Raw genomic sequence first — 17162 nt, 5'->3', positions numbered from 1 at the left:
CCAAAACCGGGAGGTTTTCAAATGCTCAGCTGATTCACTCGGTTCTAGACGACATTCATCATGTCGTCATGTCATTTTCCTCCAGCTCTCTCTGGACCACCTCTCCCCTGTTCCTCCCATCTTCCTCTCCTCTAATGTCCGTTCCCACAGAGGTGATACTTTACCTGATCTGCTCCATGTTTTCTGCTGCTTTCTTCACATTTTTGTTGTCTTTCCAGCTCTTCAGTTGACCCTCTTCTTCCTTTTTAATAATCAAAAATCCTGCGATATTTTTTCTTCTTGTTTTGCTTCTCATTCCTACCATCTACTTTCTACCTACACTTTGCATATTACCCCCAAGCTTCCTTCACACTCATCCACCTCCTGCTCCTCTTTCAAATACCCCATCCTACTCCTTCACCTCCTAATTTCTCTGTTCTCTTCTTCCTCCACTGAGCTCAGGCATTTGCAGCTTTGATCTCTCTGTCATTTTTTTAAAAAATCCACTCCATCCTCTGAACTCAGCTACCATGACAGTATAAGAGAGGGAGACCTTTACAGATAATAAGGAGGAAGGTGAGAGAGAGTTTGAGTGGTGGATCATAAGATTTGAAGCGGTGAATTGGAGTAAGACGGGTTAAACTGAGAGGAAAGGAGTCCTTAATGAGGTTTGCCTTGGGGTTGAGACAATTATGGAGAAAAAGACAGAAACACACTGCTGAATTCTTGTTGTGCAGATGATATTGAATCCAATTAAATCATTCAAATACTATCATTCTGCGCTGCATAACCCTTCATTCACAAAAAGCCAGAATTGATACACAGAAACTTTGCAAAAAGGTTAAAATAATTTCATTTTTTTTTATCTCTGAGACTGAAATTTCATGCAGATGAGCATTTTAAGTTGTGGTTTGTCCACATTGCAGATCATCAGTGGTTTTCGTCGCCACTTCAGCTGCTCAATCAGCTGATTCTTTTCTACTCATTAAAATGCTAAACCCTCCTCCAGAGGCTGAGTAACTTTATTATGCTCAGCTTTGGCCCTAACTCCTGCTCTCAGTCCAACCTTCACCAGCTCCTTCTTTACAAACTGAGTGACTTGCTGCTCCACATGCTTCCTTTACATATGACATGCTATGTTAGCATAAATCTTACCCAAAACTGCACTTAGTTGAATGCATTCATGAGAGGCACAATTCTGAAAATGAACATAAAAAGGACAGAATGAAAGGAAACTAAGCTGAATCTACGGAGTCTTTCTACTCTGTTGGCCTTGTTCATAGATTTCAGATCCGTGACCATGAGTAAGATGTTTTGTTGGTTTCTTACACACTGAAAGACTTCGAGATATGAGAAAAACATCTGTGATAATCTTTCTGTTCCACCATCACAAGCTTCCCGTCGCTCTCTGTAAGCTCTAGTCACCAAGTTACTCAAATCTTTTTCAAGTAAAGAGCAGAAAACTGCCTCCAATATCTATGACGGTTACCGGGGGAGAGGCAGGCTAAACTTTGGAGGGCCGCCAGTCCATCACAGGGAAACATAGAAACACACAGGACAGACACAATTTAAAAAGACAAATGAACCAAACAGTGACGCTGTGGACCGCGAAAGGAAGTTTGAGTCGCCACAGGAAACTCAGAGATGTGAGGAGACAACATGCAAACTCCATGAATACCAAGTTTCACTTAGGGCTGTAGCGATTCATCGAATGATTGGAGTATCTGTATTATTAAAATTATTTGTGGCAAATTTACTGTCCAGAAGTTTCATTAAATTATGTTTTACTTTTTAGTGGCTTTTGTTGCGATTGGATGATTATTTATGCTGCACAACGCTCTCCCTTCTGCCAATGAGCTGCTGACGAATGCTAAGTGCTATTAGCATAGCGTAGCATGACCAAACTTCCTCTCTTCCCCAACATGTCTGCTTTTCACTTTATACCTGACTGTGGCTATTTTTCTTTTTGTCATGCAGTGAAAACTAAGTTATGTGACTTTAAGCCATCAGTCAGCCTTGGGCTTGCTGTATTTCTTTCACAATTTGTATTTATTTCTTATGAAATAGACATTTGGCAAGGAGAAATGAGAAAAAGGTAAGTAAAAACAAAAGAGAGAGAGAGAAGATGATAGAGTTAGAGGATGATGGAAGCAGATGACGGGCAGCTAAGTTTGACTTCTTCCCACACAGACAGAGTGAACGACACCAGAAAGAGGTGAAAGATGGAGGAGTGGGGAGGAGGCTCCCCTGTTAGAAAGAAGGACTCGCTTTCTCTGTCTCTCCTTCTTCTCTTTGCCATGTGACCGGCCAGAGCTCCAATACCGCTCTCTTTCACTCTCTGCCTCTACTTCTATCCTTCGCTCAGCTCACACTATGTCAAACTGAGGAGGAAGAGAAGGAGGAGGAAGAACAGGAGGAATAGAGAGAAAGAAGCAGGAAGAAAAGAAAGAGTAACGAAGAGGGAGAGGATGTTTTCTGTCTCGCTAAAGTGCCGGATGGGGGTCATCAGACGCCGAATCAAGGGTACAGAGTGCGTTTGTGTCAGATTGCTGCTAACTATGAAAGCAGTGTGTCTGTCAGCTGTTTGCTTTTATGTGTGTGTGTGTGTGTGTGTGTGTGTGTGTGCGTGCATGCGTGCGTGCGTGCGTGCGTGCGTGCGTGTGTGCGTGTGTGTGTTTTAGGTGGTTGTTGGCATATGTTGGATCAGAGTGTTATGGTATGCATCTTTAACACACTGAGTAGTATATGCATGCAGCTATTTTGGAAAAAGTGTCCAGTTGTGTTTCTGAGTTTGTTTCCTGGAGTCGCAGCATTTCGACATGTTTGTGTGCAGAAACCTGTTTGTACCAAGTAACTGTTCATCTAAACTGTCTCTGCGGCTACATTATAATGTAAATGCCTCCTCCGTGATGTTGAGCTCAGGTAATTTTCCCATATGTCCCCTGCTGACAGCTTCTTTTTTTACCTCCCTGTGAAATTCTTGTCTTGCTGGCTTTGCTTCGATGCTGATTGTCCACAGGAACTCAGTGGAGGAACTGGATGGTTTGAGTGAAGTGAAAAGATGTCATTGTCTCTCTGTAAGTCAGCAGCTAAAGTGTCTCAGCTGGTGCTCAGAGACAAGTTACTCTTGACTTTGTTCAGGTTTGTCATTTCAGCATTTCCAGTTGCTTTTCTCAGTTTTTATTGCTTTCATGGCTTGAGATATTGTCGTCTTATATTACTGAAGTTACTATTCTGAGCAGGTGAAATGATTCCTTATGCAAAGATATTTTTAACTTGACCCCAAATCTGTGTTTGATTTGTTGAGTGAGCATCAAAAGTGCTTCTTTGAGGGAAAATAGACGATACATGTTTGTATTGTTATTTTCCTTTAATATAGTCCAACATTTATTATGACATTTGTAATGAAAAGCACATAAAATCGTGACATAGGAAGGTAAAGTCAGCATGGTGTCAGATCCAGGCAACACACAGCATCCATACGAAGTACAAGCTGAAAAATGGTGGGAAGGCTAATATTTTATGCATGTAAATTCTGACAAGACACAATTTTGTGTCGAGGCCTCCTGTCCCCAGAGAGCCGCGGTTGGAGAAGACAACACAGGTTTTCCATTTGCAACCCTTTCTGTCACATTTGCAGAACCAGAATCAGCGTTTCTGGTCAAGTTTGTGCACTGAAGCAGAGAAACAGACCTCAGTTTCCTGGGCTGTGAGTACATACATTTAAATATAAACATATAAACCGTCGTCTTCATTATTTCCTCACAGGCAGGTTAACAATATGTGGCCAGTCCAGCTTCCTCCTCCCAGACAAAGCGCAGCGGTCGGTCAAAGTGTCTGAACTGCTCCACTGTGTCACATTTTCTCATGTTACCCAAAACGTCAACGTGTTTCTTAATTTGACAAAACTAACACAACATTGGACATAATTTGAATAAATAAATTCAGTAAACCATAAGAAGTGAGCATCAATCAGAATGAATGTATGACTGGATTGAATTTACTTTTCTGTAAAATACCTTAATTCTTTGAACACCAGCAAGCAGGAGCTTCTGTGCAACTTTGAACAAGTTGCAGAAAGTCCTTTATTTATGGTTTTCTCTAACAGTGGCAAGAAGAAAACTGTGGTGAAAAGAAAACCAGATGTTGTTCAGTTTACACCTGGAGGGGATGAAACAGCTGGTCAGAGCTGATGGAGGCTAAATACAGGAATAATATCAGAAACACTGGAGGTTCACCTTCCATCAGTTAACGGCCTAAACATCCAGTCAGAGCTGCAGCAGCCTGCGGTTCTGACTGCTGCTTGATCAAAACCCCCACAGTTTAGATCAAGGCTTCTTCATGTATGACCCGTTCAAGGCTGAGTCCTAATTTTAATTGAGAATCTGTGGCAAGATTTGAAAAGTGATGTTTACAAACTCTCCCCAGCCGAGCTTGAGCTATTTTCCAAAGAAAAATAGGCCAGAATTTTAGTCTGTAGATGTGCAAAGCTGGCAGAGACGTGGCCCTGAAGCTTCAAGTGCTACAAAGGAGTCATTTCCACAAAATACTGACAGTCTGGATTAAGAAGAATGCACATTTGGATTTGTGTGTGTGTGTGTTCACTTCTATGCACCACTTTCTATTGATCCATTTGTCGCATAAAAGTGCAATAAGATGCATTGACGTTTGTGGTTCTGACATGTCAAAATCTAAAGATCTGAGTGCTTTTGCAATGCACCTTTAACTGAACACTTAAAACCCTCATTGGCTGCATCTCCTATCACATGGAACATGAAGTCCGCTGTGTTTTTTCTGCTTGCTACATGTTTACAAGATGCCGCAGAACCTGCTGTAAAATCAGAACCTGCCACAGTTCCTCATTTTCAACGTTTTTCAAATTTTGCAATGTGGTGTCGCTGTTAGAAGTTTTTTATAAGAATACAGTTATTTCTGTGATCCTGTTGCCATAGTTGAAGCTGCTGCACTATTTGAGACTTAAACCTTTAAAAACCACACCGAGAAAAAACTAAATGGAAAAAAAAAGTTTGTATTTTCTGTTTCTTTGGGTTTCAAATGAGCAAAATCAATGTTTGGTTTTTTTAACACCCCACAGTTTTACTCCGGCCTTCGCTAAACAGCTGACGTGTGTCTTCATGCTGAACACACAGGAAGTGCTGCACAATAACACGAGGAAAAGTTCGGTATAAAAGTAAAAGACAAAAATCAGGAAATGTTTTGAGTCATCAGATCTAGTTTTCACATAATAGTATCAAGACAGAAAACTGTGTTTGATTTCCTTTAAGTAACAGAAACAATAAGTTAATAAAACGTCAATAATTACATTTAAAAACTATGCATAATATAAAAGAACATTCTTGATGCATTTCTCAACATATAACTTTGTTTTAGAGTTGCAGCATAATATTTTTTTACTGGTGAAATCCTGTATAGCTTTGCTAATTTGCGGCTAGACACTGGAAAACACATGAAACATTCTGACTCTTTTTCTTAGACACCTTATCTGATGGATGATTCAACATTACAAACACTTCATATAACTTCTGGATTTACATCACAATCAGTTCCTGATTTTCATTAAAACACTGAAAACATTGTTCCTGACGTTTCCATTCTGCTGCTTGTCTTGTCACAGCGTCACGTCCAAAACCTCGAGTCTTAAACTGCAGGCCTCACTGGCTGCTGCGCTGACGCTTTGAGACGTGTCTCTATTTAACACAACCGAGTGAAATAACCAGGTCATTAGCTTTTTGCTTTCTAATCATAACATAATTCAGCCATTTGATTCAGGTGTGAAGCAGAACTCTTCTAAACTTCTGTATTCTGGTTATTGTTGTAAGCTGCTTCTATGTTTTTCAGTGATGGAGGACTGATAGACAGTGACCAACCAAATCTGATGATTTACTTGTTGGAAAACACTTTTTAGTCAGATTGTTCTGGCTCAATAGTTTCCTTTTGTAGACCAGCCAGGAAATGACAATAAAAGCTTAAGTAGTAAAAACCTGTGAGTCTGCTGAGCTTATCATACTCAGTATAGTTGGAATAGTTAACGGCATGAATGATGATCATGCCGTTGTGTTGATCTGCTGGTCGGAGAGAATAACAGCTTCTTAAAGAGACAGAAGCCCAATTTCAAAGCGTCAAATTATGATGTAAATTTTCTTCATATCATGTTTGATATGTTAAGTGTTTCCATGACAACAGATGGTAACATAGTTACTTGATTGTGCTATAAAATGTCACTGTGTGCCTGGAAAAACACACAATACTCCGACTTTAACTAACTCTGGTTATTCTTGTATTTACTGTGAAAAACGCTGCATGTTGTGTTGCCAGGTTGTTTTCAGGTTGTTTCCCAGATCTCACCTCCAGGTCTGGTGTTTTTTTTTTCCAATAGCTCAATAAAACGTTTGTTTTCTTGTCAAACAGGCAATTCCTTAAAGGCTTTCCCTACATCCTTAAATGTTTTATAGCTCTTTGTGTGCTAACAGATTCCTAATGGGATACAATACTGCTGCAAATGTTTGCACCACCATTAACGCTACAGCGTGTTTTTCTGATGAAAGGGTTCAGTGGCAACAACAGAAGGCTTTTTAAGACTACCATAAGTAATTATGCGTTATCATTCTTCATGCGCTGGATTTCCATTTAGAGAAAATAACTCACTTATAAAACAGACGCTGAAGACGATGTGTCAGAATTATGCTTGTTTTAGCATATTAATACATGCAAATGGATTATTATAACACCTACATAAGAGGGCAAACCTTGAAATGCGTGAAAATATGAACTTGTCAGTTTGACAGTATTTTATTTCAAATCCTTCATCAGCTAAGATTTTATGCTCAGCTGAATTTAACTGTATGTAATTTATGTGCTGACCCTGTTGGTCTTGAATGGATCTCATATGAATAAACTAAACTGCACAGATTATGTAACTTTTAGTTTGCATCTTTGATGAATTTTCTTATTCTGGTCTCAGGATTTGCAGCGTATCACAAACATCTGTTTCTCTGGGTTTTGGTCCAGCAGGAGCGTCTTTATGGGGTTTGTGTCTGACACTTCAAGTCTGACATGTGTGGGACCGAATGTTTACAGGATCTGCTGTGTGTGAGACTCATCATTGTTTTCACGTGGTGCTGGGAGCCACTTTGTTACGTGTGTGTGTGTGTGTGTGTGTGTGTGTGTGTGTTGTGTGTTTTAAAGAAGATCTGAAAGCGGTTTTGGATCACTGCACTCTCTCCTTCTCTGTGTGCGCTTGCTGAGATTCAATATAAATGAGGCCACGGTTCTCACTATGAGGTGTTTGTTAGTGTGTGTGGATGGCGTGTTTACATGGCGAGGTGATGTCAGTGCTGTTTGGGAATACAGCCTTGTTTCTGTGTGCAGGAATGTTTTTGCAGTGAGTGGAGGAAACAGAAACTCACATCAAAGTTGTGCATTTTTATTTAGTGGGAAAATGAGAAGCTCAGCTGCCTGGAGATCAGTTCAGAAAATACTTTCCAGCTCTGTGATCTGCAGCTCTTCTCAAATTCAAACCCATATAGACTCTAAAGGTTGGACCTCAGTGTGGATCTCAACACACAGTGAAGAAAATTCACCCAGATCTGGATAATACTGAAGTGTTTGAACATGTGGACAGATGGTGGGAGTTTGAAACAAGCTACTGATAGAAATGGAAGTTTGTCCAGCAAACCTTCATCTTTGACACTTTGGAAAACTGTGTGATGAATCCCAGAGTGCAGCTTCTTCCATGAAGCAGTGTGGGCGAATGTGAGTGGAGCAGAGGCATTCTGGGTAATCAGACACCGGACATGTAGAACATTCTGACTTCAATGCCTAAACTTTGTAAACCAAAGAGCGTTCTCACCGCTGACATCAGGAAACTCTTTGTCACAGCAACTCTTTTCCTTTGATCAACGAGACATTAAACTATAATTTTAAGCCTCTCCAGTGAATTCATATTATTCTGCAACATCTGCTCTGGTGTGCTTTCTTCTCTCTGAAATGAAATGAATAATTTTGAACTGATTTCCCCCGGAGAGTTTCTGCCTGGGAACCAGAAATACCAACAAAGTTAGCAGACTGTAGATCCTGCTGACAAACCAGTCAGAGGTAGGCATCCCTCAGAAGACTGCAACAATAAACAGAACAAGGCAGTGTAATCGTTACATCATGGCTGATTTCGACTCTAACCCAGTGAGTCACTACTTTCGCTTTCTGACCTATTTAACTAACAAAAACACTTCCAAGAATCTGATAAAAACAAGCAGAAATAATATAAAGATGTGAAAAATAAATCAAAAGTAAAGCTTTCAAACAGGCTCTGAACATGCTGAGCAATAAAAACGTAAAAATACTTTTACTTCTCAGAACGGATCCACGTAGACGCAGATGTTTTCAAAAACATCAGAAACGTCGTACATGAATGAGCTTTTTATGCATTTTTAAGAAGAAATATGCAATTGATCTAAATCTAAAATATAAAGTGGTTTTGTTAAGATGTGACTAGTTTTGGTTGGTAGTAGATTGAGTTCATTCCTCCGGACTAAAAACTTGAATATGTGGTAACAAAGCCAGGACTATGAGATTTGTTGTTGATGTAAGTTAATATTTTCTGCCAGTCTGATTTGTTCAGCTCCTCTGAGTTCAGAACTAAAACACGACAACAACAACAACAACAACAACAACAACAACAACAACGACACAAAGCATCTTTAAAGAAACTTTCTTCTGCCCCGGCTGAGTGTTAAAGTGAGGCGCTGTCCTTGGTGCTGATCTCCACAGGCCCTCCACTTATTATTCAGCAAACACACTTTGTATAACCTGCTCTGCGGGGGCATAAAACCATAAGCTCAAATTATTTAGTATGTGGTATGACAGATTTATCCTTCCTGCAACTCTGACTAAACCATCAGGAAATAACATGATTCAGTTTTAATCTGACCTTGAGCAGAAGCTGTGATGGTCTCCACACTTCTTGCTAAAAAAAAACTGTATTTAAAGAACAAATTTACTTTCCTTGGAAGAAACCGGTGTCTGAATCTCTGTCTGAATTAAGACGACAGCAGATTGATTAGAGATCTGACCTAATCAACCATTTTGACGCCGGCGCCATGAAAAGGTCAAAAATGAGATGTTCCTGAGTGTTTTCTGTTTAGTAAACTTGATCTTTCTGCTGAATTAGAATGACTTACACACTTTCTGCCCTTCACAAAGCACAGTTGCTAGGTAACTTACAATTTATGCTCATTTAGTTATTTTTATACATGTAGTTTTACCATGTATATATTAAGAAAAGGCAGAAAAACATCTGGTTTATTATTTAAAAAACATAATATTTTCCTTTATTCCTCACGGCAGGTCTATCATTTCATACAAGTTGAAGTTTTATGTCGTAATTATAGATATTAACGACTCCTTTTCTGACCTCAGTGTGAATTCACCTTTTTTCTCCTCCCTCCAACCAGCATTAGTGGATTCAGTATTTCTGCTACTACGAGGGAAGATATTTTCCACCAAATTGTCCTTAATAATGAAGCAGTACTAAATTGGTGTGTTTTTAATAAAGCATTAATGGTTTTATGTGACTCTGTGTGAGTAAACAAACGGGGCAACAGATTGGCCCCTCAGTTAAACGGACACAAACAACAGCTGACAAAATGTCCCGAGGACAAAAATCGTCCCAGTGAAGCTGCTTTAAAAACTGCAGACACACAAAGCGGTTTACTGTAAGGACTGTATGACTTTAGCTTCATTTAATTTACAATCACAGGAGCTAAATCTCACTTGTAATGAATGAATCGGTTTAAAATGAAAACGTGAAATGTTAAGCCAAAGTCTTGCTTACTTTTTAAATCTACTTGAGAATATTTTACCATTTCTGGAGATTAGACAGAGTTAATGAGTTAATCCAGTTGGAGAAAAAGGTATTTGCAGTTTTAACTGTTTTATTCTGTAAAGTAAGTTTGTTAAATGGTAAAGTTACAAGGTATTTATTAACGGCAGGAAATAAGGTCAGAAAATAAAACAAATAATAGTACCAAGGTGATCGCTGGTTCTAAAATGAAGCTGAAACACTTTTGTATTTAAAAAAAAAAAAGTGAATCTTGTTGAATTTAAATAAAACCTTGGTAAGCAGAGATACAAACATAGTTAAATAAAATATATTCTCTTTCAGAAAAACGTTGGAAAGTCTATTTTCACGTCTCATATCCCACCTGTAGCTTGACGTATTTCAGGACTCACTGGTGTTTTTAGACGGATAAAGGCTGTCATGACCAGTGGGACGTTATTGATAAGGACTCAAAGTTTATTCCAAGCTGTGGCGCACATCACCACTTCTCAGAGTTTGTCATCCATTAAGCCCTCCATCCCTCAGCAGGACCCTGAAGCTCCACACCGGGGAGGCTTTACACCGACAAGCTGAACCAGACAGACGCTCAGGTTCTCCACCGACCTGCAGCTCACAGGTCAAACCACAACCCAGAATTCACCAGGGTTTTTGTGTTGGCTCCCACTTTCACACCATGCCTTCTCAGCTAACTAAACATGTAATTTAAACTTAACTGAGCAGAAATTAAAGTTTGAATATTCTGACACATGCACGCCTCTTTCTGTGCTCCTAAAGTAAGTGAGACTTTGGCTGAACTGTACAAACTTTACTGACTTTAAGGCTCTTTAGAACTAAAGATGAGATGCAGGAGAGCGGAAATATTACAGTTTATATCCCAAATGATAAATTATAAAAGGTTAACTTATTTCCTAATTTAATTTGGGCAAAGTGTGATGAATGAGAAACATGCAGTTAAACAAAATTTCAGTTTCCTTTACATGCAGCATTACTCAGTGATGAAGTTGATCTTTATTTTCAAACAGTAATGATTTTTGTCAGAACATTCTTGTTCAGTGAGCCGTTCTGTGTTTGACCTGGTTGGTTCTGATGGGTTGATCCTCCAACCTTCTCACTGCTGGTCCTTTTTATTTCCCCCCTACAGCAGCGCAGCAGTCAGAGTCGTTTTTCTGAGAGGAAATCCCAGAGAGCTTTCTGCATCCATGCTCAGTTGGATTAGAGTTATGAGTCTAATAAAGCAGCTCCGGCTTCGGCTCCTTCCTCGGCTTGCTCTCCGATTCCAGAGGATTTCAGTAAGCTGCAACTGATCTTTGCATATGATTGCATTGCATTGTGCTGGGGTTTCAGAGTGTGCTCCACTTTTAAGACTCCATGATGAAGTAATGTTGCCGTGAAGACAGGAAGCTGTTAAATGCACCACTGGCTTTATCTTTAAAAACACAGTAATATTTATCGTTGGCCTTCAGAGGAACCAATTCAAAAAGGTTTAGAAACATTATTCCTCTTTTTTTTCTTTAGATCCCACTTTTTCTGTTTCATGTCTCCTTATTTTTGAATTTCCATGTCAAACTCTCAACACAGAGGTAGTAAGAGGTTCAACCATAAAATTGCATCCTCCTTATAATTTGCTCTGAGCTGAATGAGTTAAAGTATTAATTGAAAACCATTTGGAAATCTTTTAAAACTAAGAACTGACTTAACTCCATTTAGTTTGCTGTATTGATCTAAAACCATCCATCACAGTCTCTCTACAGCTCTCAGAAATTGTCTGTTTTTTAGGAATCACTTCCTGGATTAGGTCTACTGGTTTTATTGAGTTTGATTTGTAATTGTGTTTTTATCAGAAGACATAAATTCCTCCCTGCAGGTTTGCTGTTATTGTCCCGTCTGATTTTTCTACCATCTGATTTTTTAAAGTTGCTTTTTTTTCCTGAGATAATCCACAGCAAATTCAGTTTAGTCTGTCACCAGTTAGTCTGTTACTGGATGAGTAATCTAAGAGTTAACAGTGTTTTTGCTAAATGTCTTGATATCATTGGTTTTCAAGGTTCTGTGTTTAATTTGAGCTCAGCATGTGTCTGCTGTTAAAGCCTTTTTCCTCTGAAGGTTTTGTGCCCTCCAGAGCTGTGGAGGCTGTTTCTATATGTGAGATGTGATTATGGATATTCAAATCTAATATAAAGCAGCTTTATTGTCACTTCTGGCAAATGTGTTGAACTTGAAGTACAGATTGTTGACGTCACGTCTCTTTAAGGCCCTCGGTGCCATAGCAACCAGGTATCCAGGATGACATTTTTGCAAGAGGCCTTTGGGGAAATTAAGCTCTACTGCTTTAGCAAATGAAAACAGACGATACTTTTTATGCTTTTGTAAAAGAATGATTTATTGATTTAGTTTTTCACATCATTACTGAGGGAACTGCTGGTTACCTGCTCACACTGCACCGAAGTTCTGAGCCGCCAGTCAAAACCAAAACACGTAAGCAGTCTGTCACTTTATACTGGTGGTTCTAAATGGTAACTAGTGTTAAGACTAGTTACCACAGAAAAGCTTCCAGAAACTTTCTCCTTCAATTCCACGTTTAGTTTTCTGCATTTAAAAAGTCAACTCTCTGAGCACTTGAAGAAATTAAAGTAAAACTGGAAATGTGCTCAATTCCAGTTTTTAATAATTATGCTGATTTCTTGCATTTTATCGGGTCTGCATAAAACATTTAGTGTATTCATTAACTTCTAATTCTGTCCTGAAACAAAACTTTATTTCTTTATTCTTTATTTTTTGCATTTATGGGAGTTAAAATCAGAGCATCACTGTTCAGTTTTGTTTCTCAGAGACTTTACTGATTCAGACAAGGTTTGGTCTCAGCAACCGAGAACAAATAAAGTGGCCTGCAGCGTTTCGCTCATCCATCACACGTCTTCTGCTTTTCTCTCACACATTAGCACATCTGAGACCAAGAGAAGCTGCTTAAACTAAATACTGCTGACACCTTCATAACCTCTGATATTACAGTCAGCAAAAAGAAAGGAGGGGGCAGATTTCAATTTCACCGCAATTCACCAGAGGAACCAAACTCAACGTAATAGCTGTTGTTTTGCTCACTGGAGCTTTTTTCACTCTTCAGAACAGACTGTGTGATATTTTTCAGGCCCACGACGAGATTTTGACAAAACTTTAATGCCTTTTCACGCCACGTCAGCAGCTTTCACTGCTGCGTCTTCAAGGATTTTAAGGAGATAACACCAGAAAGGAAAAACTTTGGACTGAGGGGGGAAATATTTCCACTAAAGCTGCTGCTGAGTACAGATTAGCCACTAGTCTTGAGTGGCATGTAAAAAAAACTGGCCTTCATGCAACACATGTGAGCTAGCAGCTTTGAGATTTACCCCACTAAATCACAGGCAACTAACTAAAGCATGTTAATTCAACCTGATGTTTGTCACAAGTGTGAAAACTATTTTAAAAATGTATCAGTCAGCAAAAGGATCAAAAAGTTTTATTTTAGCTGCTCTGAGTTTATGGTTTTTATCTATTTCTACCCACAAAATGATCCAGGCATTATTTTTCTGTCCAAAAATGTAATTTAGGTAGTTTAATAATTCTGTTAACATTGGCTGTTTCTCCAGAGCTCTCCACACTAAGAAGTTTCTGATTCAGGTCCACACTCTTTTCCCTTAAAGGCAAAAACAAAAGCACATGCCAAGTCCCGTCTGCGCCCACGGGGACGGCAGGAAGAGTAAACCTCTTACCGTGATCCCGTGGGCACAGACAGGATTTGGCATGTGCTTTTGGTTTTGCAGTTTAGTTTTTTTTTTTCAGTCAAAAACACAGCATCAAACAGTAACTGTAAAAATCAAATTTTTAATTCAGTCCATCAGTGAGATGCAACAAGCTGCAGCTCAGCTCACCTCTGTAAACTCTCCTCCACTTTTTTTTCTTCTTGCAAAGATGTTAGTGGTGATAAAAAGTATTTTCCAGCCACATGGTGCCATTTTACTGTAAATCTGCTGATTCAGCTTCTATGAAACTTTGAAAATTGACGTCTTGAAATGAAGCTCTGTCTCTTTAAGAAGCTCCACCGTCAGCAGATCATCATAGCAGTGCTCATCCATTATGCCATTTACATTTGTTCTTAGAAGCACTGGACTGAGAAGTAGTTTGCATAAAAATTATATTAGCTTACTATAAGACAAAATTTTAATTTCATGTCAAATGGCCCCTTTTGACATCCAAACCTCACAAAGTCTGTATTAAACTTTAGCTGCATACAGTCAGTGTTTCAGCTGGTGGGAAAAAGGATTCGAATTTGACAGATGGGCTTGGGAAACTGAGGAGATAAAAAAAAACTGTAATACAATTAAGTTGTTTTGTCAGAATGCAGATGTTAATCCACACAAAGTTTTCCACTCCTAAAGAGCTACTTCTGAAAAACCAGGAGATTATAACGAATAAAGGAAGAGAGAAGCCATCAGGAAGTCGTTTCTTACTGAGTGGGAGCCTGAGGGTTGTTTCCCAACGCGTCTTTAAGACCCGACACTGTTTGTGTGTTTTCAAATGGAGAGCGAAGCCCACACAATGTCAGCAGAGCTTAGCCTTTTCAGACAGAACCAAGACTCCACGTTCTGCTGAGGCTCACTGACTGAACCCAACATGACAAATACAATCATACACAGAGAAGTCTGCAACATGTATTATTTATGATGTCCCTGCAGTTTAAACTCACATCATGTATTATTTACATCATCAGGATGCTGGCTGTTGTAATGAGAATTGTGCATCTCATCATTGAAGGAAATATGACTGAGTCAAGAATGTGTCTATGCAGGCCTAATTGGAACAAAAGATTCAATTAACCATTATTCATATTTAAGAGCCTCGTGAACCAGGAGTTAATTACAGACTGATTAAAAACACTGAAGCAGAAAAGATCCTAAAAAACATTTAGAGAAGAAAATGACGGAACAGGATCGTAGTTTGTTTCAGATTTAGATGGGGCGAGGGGAGGAGGGCAGTATTATGTAAAATGACCTCCTAGGAACAGCTGTAAACAGCATCATGACATGGTGAAGATGTGCTGAAGTTAGAAAGGGTTCTTAAAGAGACAGAGGCCAATTTCAAGGTGTCAGATACTGCTATGATGTGTTGTCACATTTATTTAAAGTTGTCTTCAAAGAAATGCAGCATTTTCATAACTAAAGGTCACATAGATACTTGACTGAGGTATAAAATGGGACTTTGTGCCTGAAAAATATAAAACCCTTTAAGTCCTGGATAATATAGAACCGGCTCCCAATCAATGACAAGCTTTTGGAGACACGACTGTTAGTTTCCTTTAAGGTCACACATACAGTTATTTGGGTTTGAAGGGAAACTTATGAGCAGAGAATTATTTTGTGGCAATAGATAGTTAAAATTTAAAATAAATAATAAATAAAAAAACTAGAATCCAGGTGAAATTCTCACTTAACATGAACGGGAAGGAGAAATCCCCCCCCTGGTGGCTGCAGCAAACTGTTAATGGCCCGTTAAGACACGGCGCCGCTAATTAGCGGAGTCCAGATTCCACCACAGTTTCCTTCACTCCAGATGATGACACAATGGGAGGAATCAAGTCTCCTTCCTGAGGTCTTTGCAGGCTTTTCGTTGGGGTGCAGTAAGAGCACAATGGGCTCAATATTACGTGTGATTAAGTGTTGGGAACTCTGAGGGTTTAACTTCTGTAATTAGGCTGTGGTGGATTTTACTCAAGGTGACAACGTGCAGCGAAGCCCAAGATTACTCATTATTACCCTTAATAGGTTCAGCTGTAGGGGCGACAGTTTCTCAGGATGTAGTAGCATGATAACATGAACGGGTGAATGGCTGAACATAGTGTGGAGTTCTTTGGACCACAGCAGACACATGGTATTGGGTCTGATCTTGTGTAAATAATCAATTATAATATATGTATATTCTTTTTTATTTACTATTTTCACTTCTGTTTGGCCTGGCAAGTGTGCATCTTGAACAGATTCATTCACATGGTGAGGTGGTGAAAAGCTAATGCTAGAATTACGTCACAACTTTTAAGGTAAAGCTAAGACTTACAGTGTCAGCTGGTTAAAACATAATAAAGATGTTTTCAGAAAACTTGTGTCCTTGAACTTCTTGCATATTGTGATTCAGAATCTGTAGAGAAAACCTGAAAGTGAAGTAACTAAACTTTTGTTTCTCCGCTTCCTTTGGATCAGATCAAAGTGACATTATTAGAGACGATCAGCTAATGGATAACACAAATTCAATGGGAAGCAAACGGCGTTAGAAACTGTATGGTCCACGTTAAGGGGATCCTAAAGCTTGATCAATGATTTTCCAACACTGACTTAGTTACAGGGTCAATCCCATCTCATGTTTTGAGCCATAATTTAAAATCTTTCAGATAAATCACTATTAATTACATTCAGCTGCCTGAGAGAAAAAAAAAGTTAAAGCTTGAGGCTGCAGGAACGATGCAACTTGATTTGTAGTTTGAATCCAAAAGTAGCATTACAAAGAAAACAAACTCAAATCCGTGACCCAACATACTGCTGCTGAGACTATGAACTGCTTTCTAATCCTTCCTTATCACTCAGAGATTAGAGTCTCACCGCTGAGCTGAGCCAGCAACATCCAGCAGTGATTAGAAGAAATACAAATTGTAGCTATGGGTTCTTCCGAAATGCAATTATGCATCCTGGGCTGCAGACTCCATGAAGATGAAAAATAATGTCTGGAGGAATTGTGACTGATCAGTGTTGGCAGGCTGCGTTTCCCAGCTCCAGCTGAGGGTGTTGATTGTGAGGAAGGCATTATGTAAAGATTCAGCAGTCTGCTCATTTTCAGTGGACATCTGAAGAGGTCATTTTCATCCAGGCATGGCATTCAGAGCTCTGCAGATGTAAAAGCACAACGCAGGGACTATGGTTAAAAGTAACTGCTTCTTTTGTATTGTCCAATCCACACATGTAGACCAACTTTGTGTGTCATAAAATAGATGAAAAGATTCTCCATTCAGGCTGTGTTGATATTTTATTTAAAACTTGTGGAGCTGTAAATAAAATTCAGTGAGATTCGAAGCATTTTGGGATTACATTCCACATAAAGAGGATCGATTCATAGAGTAATTAGAGGCACTACTGAAAAATGTGATCATAATGCTACACCATATATTCTGTAAGATGCCAGACTGTGACTTGTTGCTGCAGCAGAATCAGGTCACTAAGATGTGACGGAGGTATCTGTCCTGTAAAGGCTGTAAATATTTCAGCTGACATGTAGAGAAAGAGACGAGCAGGAGGAGGAGAGCTGTGAG

General features: G+C 39.2%; 1 protein-coding gene across 6 annotated transcripts in view; it reads left to right on the top strand.

Annotated features, from left to right (window-relative positions):
• The window catches only part of grip2b (glutamate receptor interacting protein 2b), a 201657-nt gene that overhangs the window by 107901 nt on the left and 76594 nt on the right, over positions 1-17162 (top strand). For 2 of the 6 annotated variants that reach the window (XM_081606781.1, XM_017304901.2), the window contains exon 1: positions 2225-2502. The exons of the other annotated variants lie outside the window; for them this stretch is intronic. In XM_081606781.1, coding sequence (XP_081462907.1) covers positions 2448-2502 — 55 coding nt within the window. In that variant the 5' untranslated portion in view covers positions 2225-2447. Of the gene's footprint in view, positions 1-2224; positions 2503-17162 lie in introns of those variants that run through there. 6 annotated transcript variants of the gene reach the window in all.

This window comes from Poecilia reticulata, chromosome 5 (genome assembly GCF_904066995.2).
Source record: "Poecilia reticulata chromosome 5, P_reticulata-male-v2, whole genome shotgun sequence".
NCBI classification, from domain to species: domain Eukaryota; kingdom Metazoa; phylum Chordata; class Actinopteri; order Cyprinodontiformes; family Poeciliidae; genus Poecilia; species Poecilia reticulata.
This window is presented reverse-complemented; position numbering and strand designations above follow the sequence as displayed.